The sequence below is a fragment of the Strix aluco genome, chromosome Z, assembly GCF_031877795.1.
Source record: "Strix aluco isolate bStrAlu1 chromosome Z, bStrAlu1.hap1, whole genome shotgun sequence".
NCBI classification, from domain to species: Eukaryota; Metazoa; Chordata; class Aves; order Strigiformes; family Strigidae; genus Strix; species Strix aluco.
The window spans coordinates 60,567,090-60,578,990 of NC_133971.1; the positions used below are offsets into that span (position 1 = coordinate 60,567,090).

The 11,901-nt window shown below is 41.7% G+C and overlaps 1 protein-coding gene across 1 annotated transcript; it reads right to left on the minus strand.

The window, feature by feature from the left end:
* Positions 1-4,500: 4,500 nt before the first annotated feature.
* Positions 4,501-11,901, minus strand: THAP1 (THAP domain containing 1). Its single transcript, XM_074813187.1, has 3 exons — positions 11,682-11,901; positions 10,975-11,170; positions 4,501-6,555 (listed from the first exon to the last, which is right to left on the minus strand). Exons 1-3 carry the CDS (start codon positions 11,750-11,752, stop codon positions 6,094-6,096), a joined length of 729 nt encoding a protein of 242 aa, XP_074669288.1. The 5' UTR covers positions 11,753-11,901; the 3' UTR covers positions 4,501-6,093.

Consider the following 11,901-nt stretch of genomic DNA (forward strand, 5'->3'; position numbering starts at 1 on the left):
AGGAAAAAAAAGGAGTGAGAACTCTGGACTGAACAGTGGAAGTGGGTATCCTGAACCTCCCTTCTCTGTAGATCCAGCTGCTGTGGTTATTATCCTAAAACTGAAAGTGCAGATGGAAGTCTCAGAATTCCTTAAAACCAGAGCAAGATCCTTTGCTCTTAACATAAAAAAAGTACCATCCTTGAAAATTCCTTCTTTTCTGAGCCACAGGTCCAGAATATAAAGTACCTGAAGTCAAAAAAAGTTCACTTCTTCCTGCAAAAGACATATGTGAGGACACTCCTGAAAAGAGACTGTGTGAGTATGTGTGACTGACCCCTGCAATGTAAGAGGGCCCACAGGAGATGAGCGAGAATGATGAGCTCAGGGAAGAGTGTAAGGAACAATGATGAATTGTCATAAAGAAAGCTGAAATTATCTCAAAACAAGGGGACTGGATGGTAACTTTTCTTTTTGGTATACAGCTGTATCAGTCATCAGACTGCATAAACAGCCTTCCCTGAAATAATTAGTTGAGAGTAACGTTTTCCTGAGCTAGCCAGATCAGTGTGGGAGGGAAGACTCTATGCGACTCAGCCCAATATAAAGTATAAAAACTGAACAACTCACAAAATCAACTTGGAGAAGAATGACTGGCTTGAGCTGGGTTTAACCCACATATTCCTTCCCAGCAGCTGGGGACACACAGTGTCATGATGGCAAGCATTTAGAGACTAGTAATGGGAATTTGTATAGTACGTTTGTAGTGTGATTCTGCTGTATATTGTAATTGCTATACATGTGCTGCAATTTCAGTATATTGCTGTATCATTCCGCTAAATCGAAGTCCTGGGTACATCTGTAAGAACCTGGTTAGCTAGTATTGGACTCTGGCTGGGAGCTGCTAAATGAGCCCAAAACAAAAGAAGAAACCATTCCAGAAGGCAAAACCTCCTCCTTTTTCTGGATTACCTGTCCCAGGTCACTGAATTTAAGATCTCCCAGTAGGAAATCTCACGCCTTTCACAGATGCAAATACTGAAGAGTTGGTGCATTTATAGATGACTAGTATAGCCACAGACCCTGAATCTTTAATAGTCACATCCAAATAAACCTGAAAGGAAATGAGAAGCCTGCCTAATTTGCTCAAGTTCTCCCTGAGTTTAGAAAAAAGCAGCAAAACTTCAAATGACTGGTCACATGATATTCTCTCCTAACTAAAAGACCTTTTAATAGACCACTAGAATCAATTAAGATGCAGAGGACAATCACTTTTTCAGAGGTTCCAGGAATGCATGAGCTCAAGCCTTACAATCTAATTTTCCTGTACAATGGGAGGAGGCAGCTACAGGAGGAACACTAGATCATTTTGCTTGACAGGCAATAAAAGGCTTGATATTCAATGCTAAATGAACTAATAGTGGCAGGACTGTTGGAGACATTTAATTATTGCAATAATTTAATTATGACAGTTTAATGTATCTATTCTCAAGAGAAGTTCTTGAAAATTTCCTTCTGAGTAACTGATTTAAATGTTTTCTTTGACTTAATACTTAAAATGACTTTCCTTTGGGAAAAGTATTCATAGTGGATTATTCAAGTATTCATAGTGGATTAAACAACAACTCTGCAACACCTTTTTTCAGCACACTGTTAAACTACTTCAGTCTGTATAACACTGTAAGGCCTTCTGCCCAGTTTGTACAATAAAATTCTGCAGTTCCATCAAAGGATCTCTATAAAAAGGTAAAATTTCCATTGAAAGCATTAACAGGCACAAAGAGAAATCTGTAATAGCAATTACTGTCATCATCTTATTTTTGAATCATGTATCCTGTTTTGCTCTTTCTCATTTATTAATAAATCATTATCATGGCTAAAATATGGCAAATAACCTGCTGTGCTTGAAACAGCAGAAGTTACAGACCTGAATTTGCAGTCATCACAGACTGTAAGCATCACCATGCTTTGGCAGATTGTGTTTTGGTTATTAAAATTAGACAATAGCTCAAAACACCCCTTTCTACCCTGCCAAAACCACCTGTTGAAGGTGTAAACTGACAGAAAACAGATAAGCCTATAGACTAAAACTTAAAACAGATCTCAGGAAAGAATCAAAGCAAAAGGGCAAATAGGAATAACTGCCTGATTCCAGAGAAGCATGTAATAGGAGACATCTTCTGAAATGGACTTCTGAAACTGTTGTGGTTTTAGTTTTACCCAAGCAGCTACTTCGCTTTCCTTCTTCCTACATTCAAACTGCGATTTGCTTTGCACTTTCTTCAGCTACAAGAGAACTCCTTCAAAACTCACAGAGGGCACCTGTACCCTAAACCCTTTGTACAGCTGAAAGAATATAAAAATCTCAGCAAGACAAGATATCTTGGAAGTCTCAGTTTCATTAATTTGCTGTCAACAGTTGTTAAGACCACGCTTGTAACAACATAGACAAGATGGCAACTGGAAGCAGAGCAGAAAAAAGGTCAGTGACAAAGGACTCCCTCAGTGTGACAAGCAGTAATGCAAGTACTTAGCTATTCATATTTTCCCACAAAACATATCTCTGGGTTTGAACTGTCCCAGTTAGACAGGGAAATCTAATGCTTTGCAGAGGTGTAAAGAGGAAAAAAGTAAACACTACACGTAGGTCAGATACACTACCACAGCAAAAGGGAAATTGGGGCAATGGGGGGAAGTAAGCCAAAAATTCTCTATTTAGAAGTGGCTCTAATTTCTGCCTGTTGAAGCATCAGTCCATTTCAAAACAAATCTCTCTGTCCAGACGTTAAGGATGGAGCGTTTTTGTCAATTTTGCTACTTTCTAACTTCCTTGAATTATTTGCTTTATAGAATAGGCTTCAGTGAAGTGCAGTTACATGCATTTAAACAAATGTCACCTACTTCATGTGCAATTGGACAACCACACACCATTCTACATTCCTACCTCTGCTTTTTAACTCCCAATCATTTTTTAGAGATGTTTATGTGCAGGTACCAGTTGTTGCCAATACAAACAGTAAGTGATGCAGACCTTTTTTACAGTTGATTGTGTGAATGTAAGACATCCCACTTTCAAAAAAAAGGAAATTTTAGCAAATGCTTGGGAAACATATTGTGCTTATTTTACATGAAAAGTTATAATTCCTTTCCTAGCCTGCCCAGTAGCAGATAGCAATATAGAAAGAGAAGATGAAGGCTATCAGTCAGAAAGATTGTAGTATAGTGCTGGCGTGGGTCACAATGCAGAAATCAACTGCTGAAAGACAATTAGTTGCTTCTGTGTCAGCCTTTTTTCCCCACTTCAGAGATCTGTGATACTGACAGCCCTCATGGGCCTAGCAAGAGTCCACACCTAGCCCTAACATCACTGCACCAGGAGTTAGCGAGGTGTTCTTTTTTTTTTTTTAAAAAAAAAAAAAAAAAAAAAGAGAGAAAAAATTTGCTGCAGGAGAAATTCAAGCCCATTGTCAGGATGGACTACATCTCTTCTTAGAAAAATTCTTTTATAACAGGAAAGGAAATGTCAGCAATTGGGGAGCAGTCCCCTCAACCTGGTGCTACTGAAACCTCCAAGATAAGCAATAATCACCCCTCTCAATGCAATAGAAGAAACATTTACTTGAGTCAGCCATTAAACCGACTTCACCATGAAAAGCTTAAACACAGAAGACCTCTACACACCACCCATCCATCAGTGTGCCTTAAATTTACCTTGCTGACTTACTTTTGTTGGGCTGCTTTTCTGGAGGGTTATGAAGCTAAAATATAACTGAAGGGCAGGCCCAACAAGCACGACAGCCAGAGCATAAGATGAGGGAAGACAGGGATCTTTGATCAGGGTGGAAGGAAACAGTGCTGAACATTAAGAGTATGAAGTTACCCTTATATTTTCAGAAGCAGCTGACATAATGCAACAGCTCATTGCAGCCAGGGAAGAGGACTTTTTTCTCCCCGGCTCCCAGCCCTGCCTTTTTCTTTGTATCACACCTGATACTGTTGATCTTCCTCTGACTCTCCACTCAGCCAAACCTGCTGCTTTAGCAAGCTGAATTGTCCCACAGAAGGGCACAACCAGCACCAGAACTGGTGCAAATAAGAAGGGTGGTAATGAGAGTACACAGGCAGGGGGAAGAAAGGGATGGCAGAAGCACCCCAACCACAGGGGTGTGGTATTGCAGCAACCCACCATGCCTCCGGAAATCACACTTTAAATTCCCAGAGAGCAAGAAGAGAGGGTATTCTGCAGAGAAAACAGAAACAATCTGCTATTTGGCCACACATGCCAACAGCATAGCAACAGTTGTTTAAACGTCTTTTCCTTGTCACTTTTTGAATTTGAGCATTTTCAAGTTTATTTTAAGTATAAAGCATAACAGCAACAAGACTTGAGAACACTGTGAGAAAAACCCAGCATCTAAACCAAAGAACTACTTCAGAAAAAAAGATATAAAATGTCAAGTTAGTTTTGCCAAAGTCCTGGGACGAATCCTGAGAGAGAGCAGTTAAAAATTTAACACACCGTTTGCTTTGCATTTTTTAATCAGGTATAATAAATGTACACAAAAGGATGCATCAGCATTTTTGTTCATCTTAAGTATATGAAACGGTAGGGAAAGTAGATACATGGCATGAGTGAGGTCAGAAGTATCAAGACTGGTTCAAAACATTTCAGAATGTCATGCTAACAGATTATTAAGGGAAGCTTTTAAAGCCATCATGAACAGGGCTTGATTAATATCAAGAATCCACACTACACACAAGTTTGCCATGGACTGAATAATTTTCCTCATGTCTAATATATCCAGGAATTTCAGCTGTGAAGGCTACAATAGGGTTAGTTAGCATGATGCCATTTTCTCTCATTTTGAATGAGTTCATTGACTGAGCAAATTATTAGACTGTAAGTGCAAACTGCTGCACTACTTTGTCATGCTAAATTAATTTTTAGAAAGAGTCTTAATAAGGCTGAAATAGAGGCAGCAGCATTTGAGATATTAAAAACCAGTCTAGCACCAAGCAGCTCCCAAAGTCTAATTCTGCAACCGCCCTTTAGCAGATACCTTTTAAGGAGCAGAGAAAAAAAAAAAAGAAAGAAAGAAAATCACAGCATACTGCAATGAAAGTCACAAATGCCTGACACCCTGGATAAGTAAAAAAAATACATGGTTGAGATGTGAGTTAAGACCAACAGTTTCAAAGATGAGGACAACATTCTACCTGTTACAGTGTTTATGGGAACACTGCACTCCAACGTACTGTGGACTGTATGTTATCAGAGTACTTTTGAAAAGCAGACACCCTAAACAGTATACTCCCTTCTTGATACTGCCAACAGTCTAATAATATGTATGTTCACTGCAGCACTGCACTTCAGGAGTATTTCTAAGTGCCCTCAAAACAAAAGTTTCTTCTACAGCTCTTGCCAGCTATGCTAAATAATTCTTCTCATCTCCCTCACAGCACAAATGTGGTGAAAGGTTACTCCAAAAGAAGAGGTTAATTTACATACTTTACCAAAGGGATCCAGGAATTAGACTTTTTGCAGTGCTTTGAAGGCACAGCAAACAGGTTGGAAGTTTTGCCATGCTGAAATGTGTATGTTATACTTCTGTTTCTGCAGTACTTGCAGGTGTTCTTAGCTGGCCTAATTCTGCTCCTTCTGAAATCAATGAAAACTACTTCCTAGGTATCACCAAAGCCAACATTAAATGCCTTGACAAAGCTTTGCACTAAGTGTAAAACAACCTCAACTTCACTCTCAGCCAGATTCAGTTCCCCATACCCTGTAAGCATAAGACAGCCATTGTAAAAAAAAAAAAATTTAAAAAAAAAATTAACAGATTTTAAATGCATTCAACCTTGCATCCTTTCCTTCTGTAAAGCAATTCAGATTTTGTAAACTAAATGCGTATTCTAATTCTGAGATGCTTGCATTTTCAATATATTAAAAGTGTATCAAACTGAAACAACAACAAATAAAATGTGATCTCATTTGCACGACTGCTTATTTACTGGTTTAGAATTCTGGAAAGTCTTACACGCAGAATTAGAGAGCATTTAGTTTTTAAACTAAATTTCTTGGCCTAGCAAAGTGAAAACTGATGTTCATGACTTCTAGGCAGGTACTTCTACAACTTCAATATAGTCATTGGGCAGAATTACATAGCCTTTTCCTGCCAATATGTCTTTTTCTTTCTGAAACTGAACAATCTCTCTCAGTTTTTCAATTTGTCTTTCCTGACGCCGACATCGCTGTTGCGCTGTCTTGAGCTTCTTCCGCAGTTTTTCAACTTGTTCCTCCAGCTGCTGAATTCTTTTTCGCTGATGAACTGTATCCTCTACGGTATAGTTGTGATCACAAAAAACAGCAAGATTGCTAGGGGTCTGGAGAGGAGGCATCAATAATCCAATACTTGGATCTACAAATCTGGCATCTATTTGAGACAGATGAAAAGAAGGAGTTGATGGAGATGGCGGTAGTACTGGAGCTGCTGGTGGTGGTGGTGGTGGTGGTGGTGGTGGTGGCAATGGAGGAGGTGGTAGTGGATCTTCCGGCTGCTCTGCAAATTCTTCAGGCTAGAAACAAGAAAAAAAGTAAATTTTCATTCTTGACATTGTTTACAACACAACTCCCTTTCCACATTCCCAGAATAACATAAACAACCAGGACTGAAATTAATAAAATAAATTTCAAAGCCTACATTTTCAAAATTGACAAAGAGTTCCGAGCCTGTTTTGTCTGGCTTTTCAACTGGAAATAGTTTTAAGCAGCTCCATTTTCATGTCTCTTTGAAACTCAAGTCCTTGATGTCTCAAATAAATCAAAAACTGAAAAATGTAGCAATCACTCTCACTTGAAGACTTAGGTCAAAAACATCCATGATTACCTAAGAAGCAAGAACGCAGGCTGCAGTTCCATAAAACAGAGTTCAGCTGACCTAGTAACTCATCACTGCCATCCCATTCCCCTTTGTTCCTCCTCCTTTCTACTGTATCTTACCATTATATACTCTGAACCTACCAGCTCACTTAATCAAAAACACAGCAGAAGTGGACAGTCTTCTGCTGAGGTAGCGTTAGGTATTGGAAGCGTGAGGAAGGCAAAACAGCAAACAGTGAAAAATCTGCGAAGCACACATTTTCCTTGACACAGAGTGCCCAGAATAAACACAGGATGGGATGAAGGTCCAGTGACTTGTGTTTGATGTGGCGCTAAGGAGGAACATGAAGCAGGGTGCAGGCCGCGTGGTCCCATTCTTTCACTTCAAGGACAGATTTATCTCCTGTTCTACTCGTTTCCCTCGAAATATGATTTTTTGTAGCAACCGTCCAACTCTGTGCCTCATCCTCCCTTCTTTCCCACACAACCCAGCTGCACCCATCATACAAAGTCGACCTTGCTTCCTGTCCTCCCTCTTTTTCCCACAAAAACCAGCTGTACCCCTTGGCACCACGAAATTAATTATGCCATTACCAACAGAATAATTATTTGACTACAGTCCCACCCACTCACCATACCTACTAAGATAAATAGTACCCCAAGTTCGTACCTAACTTGGAGGGATGATAATCCAACACCAAAATGGAGAGGCAGATCGATGGGTTTGTGCTCTCATCCCCCCCGAGAAGGGACGCCTTTCGGTAAGACTTCCTTGGCTACGCCGAGTGTATACCTGGGAACTGTGTGTGTGTGACTGCAATTGTTTTCCTTTTGTGTAGTGCTATATAGCCAACCTGCAGTTTGTGCATTTATCGTAGGCAATCTTAAAGAATCTGTAGATGTTGCATGAAAATAAACCGTACTATTCGTGAATCTGACTGCTTCTCTTGAATGCAACCGGACTTACAGTATATGGGCTGTTTGGGCTGGGACAGACCTATAGTGATGGCCACTAATCCACACTATTTGTGAATCTGATGGCTTCTTTTGAACACAACCGGACCTACAGCGTACGGGCTGTTCGGGCGTCCAGGTCAGACCTATAGTTATGGCTCCAACTGGCATACATATTAAGGAATAAGTCCAGCCACCCCTAGCCCCTCTAATCTCTGAGGACCGGCTAGAATGCAAGGGGATTTATCTCTTACCAAATTTATTCTCACCCTAAATGCAACAAGTAGAATAAGGGTCACCTACTGAGAGGGCTGACAAACTGGCAAAGCAGAGATGTAGGCACAGCAAGGCCGGCCTCTCAACAACTGGAAGGGACTGCGTCACTGGTTTTGGGCTGCAGCATAAGGGTTTGGTTTCAAGAGACATGATGAACCAAAATAAACAGCTCTTCAAAGCAAAGCAACCCTCCCAGCCCTGGTATTTACTCTTTGCTGTAATATAGTAAGTTGCTAAGATGACAGAAAGCTATTTGCTCTCCCATCACCACTGCAGACATCTGTCCTTCACTAAAACTCAAAGCAATGCAAGACAAGGTATGACCTACACCTGCACTGGTGTGTGGAAGGAGTGAGAAACAGGACTGCACGGCTGGCAGATGGGATGGAGAAGGGAGAAGCATGATTCTCCCTTTTGGCAGCAGCAGAATATCAACTGGCTCAACTCCACGTGAAACTGCAGTCTTTATCAAACTGCTCTCAATAGATTCACTTACACAGTTCAGGACAACATGGATCCCTCACCACCTGAGTACAGACCAGAGCAGATAATCAGACTCCTTCTGCCCCAAAGGAATTCAGAAATGCTTCTGTGCACATAATGATTAAAAAAAAAGCACTTTTAAACAAACGAGCTTGCATAGTCCCTGTCAAAAAGAAAGCCTAAGATATTCTCAGTGAAAGAGGCACTGAACACATTTTCTAACTACCCACCTGTTGCCAATATTCTTACTAGACATAAAAGCATGAAGACAGGGAAAATATTTATAAGAACAGCTGACAATCCTCAACATCTAAATATCAAGCTCATCAGATCTGAAGGTCAGTCATTAACTTCCTTGACTTGACATGCAAACAAGCTAATACTTGATCTTGGGGGGTCTAGATATCCTTCTTGAACAAACTACAACACTTGGCAGACAGTCACTGAGAAGGCAGTTTGGTGATTGATGTTGAAGGGAGGTTTCACATGCACTCAAATATTACTGATCACTTTAAGTACAAGACCAGCCAACTACCACTCTTATGTCTCAATCATACAAAAGTGCTGCTAACAGTGGGTCTATCTAATTCACACATGAATATTCTAAGAGTCTGACCCTATCAGCTATCACTGTCAAACTTTTCTACTAAAAAAACCTACAAGGTAAAGATGTAATTGGCAAAGAGAGATTCACCCTTGTTGGAAACACAAGCAAAGATCAGATCATTGCTGGACAGCTGAATTCACACAGAGACTTCTATGTGCAGCTTATCCAGCACATGCTACCTCTATAAATATGTTCCTATTGTCACAACGTATCACAGACATATCATAGGTGACTTCTAATTACTTCTTACAGCCAATAAATGGTTCTCCTAAGACATAAGAAAGTGTTTCAAATTACATAATGCAAAAGATAAAAAGCTGTATTTCAAAATCTGTGTGGATTCAATTCCAAAACAACCACCACTATTCTTTGTTATTTCTTTAAGATATATGGCAGTTCACTTAGAAGTGCCGTGAGACAAATAGGAATAGCACTAAATCCTTCTCCATAATTAAACGGCACTCTTTTGTGTGTTTTAGATCCAGGCATGATAATGAAATTGGGAATGTGGCTCATCACTAATTCTGCTGCACCAGTTGCACTTTTGCAGATTCCCCTATACACCCATTCAGCTTTCGGATTGTAAAAAACTTTGCAACTATTTTACATATGACTAAGAAAATGTGTGTTGTGCAGATAGCAAGGAAGCATAAGCAAACAAAAAACTTAACACAGTCATATTTACCTAGAAATTGTCTGTCTTTCCTTATATACCTTCTGCTTATATTCCCTGTTATTAACCACTTCTCATTTTTCAAATACATTCCCTTTTTACTTCTGCATCAAATCTAATATTGTATATAAAGAGAAAAACCAAACAAGCAAAAGTCCAAGTTTTCCTCTGTGCACTTCATCCCATTAGAGTATTTCACCCCCTAGACCTATCATATTCATCCTCTCCTTTGCCAGTTTCTCTACAGCAGAGTGGCAAGATATCTAATATTTCATATCCAATACGGGAATTAAGAATCAATCTTTTCCATTCTTATCCTTTAGTTATTACATGAAGAAGGAAGAACTCATAACTGACTTGCATCTCCTGATAAGCTGCTTTAGCAGCACAGTTAAGGGAACAATACATCTCACAAGAGACTACCATCAGAAGTTCAGATACAGAAGTTAGGGACCAGTCTGGCTTATGATACAAGGTAACTGTTAAGGCAATACAGAGATGGTTTCAGCACAGATAGATATATAGCAGATACAGCTACTGTTCTGCCCCTTTGTTTGCATCTCACTTTTAACTCTGTGAAGCCAGGACAGAGACCTTTAAAGAGGACAGTTAAGTTTCAGAACTAAGGTCCGTCATCTCTTCAGTGTTAGCAGTAGCCATCACTCAGCATGGGAGCGTACAGTGCAATTTGCAAGAATTATTGAAGGCTCTCTAAAACTCCAAATATGCTACAAATACAGTTGAACAAGTTAGCTACAGGGAATACTTTCCTACTTTGCTGCCATTCCATTTAATTCAGCACAAGGTTTTAACCAAAGTTACACTGCTCAGGCTTCTGCATATGCACTCAAGAGCAGATCTGAGCTACTGCATGTCTCTACAATGTTCTACATGCTCCAGAGCCTCGGAATGCCTCTGCTCTTGTCAAAGCAAATGAGAACAGCTGTTGGATGTGTTTCAGCCACCACAGCCCTCCATGTGCCTCCAGGTACACGTGCTCAGTCAGTACCCTTCACAATCTGCATCTTCTCCCCACTGCTCTGCTACATCAAGCCCTGCTGGGCTAATACGAGCAACACACATGCATTCCAGTATCTTAGACTACAAGAGCTCTGGGTTTACCTTTTCACTGGGTTCAGTATAACAAAATATTGTGGGCACGGCATTTTCTTTCAGAAGCTTGTTGTTGCACTCCCTTTTAAAGCAATCGGGAGTAAAGTGTTCTGAACAAATGCTGCTATACTTGGTTGGCTTGAAGTTTTTCCTTTTAACAGCAGCTTCCCATTTCTTGCAAAGATCAGGTCGTGTAAGAGGAAACCTGTAAATAAGAAGCACTTTCAGCTTTTTTGGAAAGCTTTGTAACAGGGGGTCGGGTTACAGCTAAGCCCTGCTGTGACTGACCGCACGATCGCTTGGGTTTTCCTCTGTCGGGCTCATCTTCGGAGCCAAACCCCTCCTGACAATCCAGACCTCGCACGCGGACCGGGCTGGGGGGGTCTCAGCCCTCTGAACCCCGCGAGGTGTGTGTGCGGTCCCCCTCTCCCGGAAAAAGGTAGCGAAAAGCGCACTGCCCCTCGGCTTTCCGCAGAGAGCTCCGCAGAGTCGGGGAAGGCTCGGGCCCCAGCGGGGGTCCCCTCTCCGCGGGCGACCGCTGCGCCCCACCCCCACTGACACGCCGCGCGCGTCCCCCCCTTCTCCCCACAAATCCTGCGCGCGCCCAGCGCCGACACGCGACCCCTCCCCTCCGGGCGGGCGTCCGCGCGCGACGCAGACGCAGCCACCACCACGGCCCCGCCCCCTCTCAGCCCCGCCCCGCCGCCCGCGCTCACTTGTGGAAGGAGATGGGCTTCTCTTTGTCGTATCGGTTCCGGCAGCGATAAGCAGAACAGGACTGCACCATCCTTCCGCACCCGTGCGGCCCAGCGTCAGGGAGATGAGCTCGCGGGCGCCCTTAAATCACCGCCAGGCACCCATACTCCCGCTTCCGCCCCCCGCCCGTGACCCTCCAAGAGGGACAGGAACGGGACGCGGCGTCTCCCAACTCCAAGA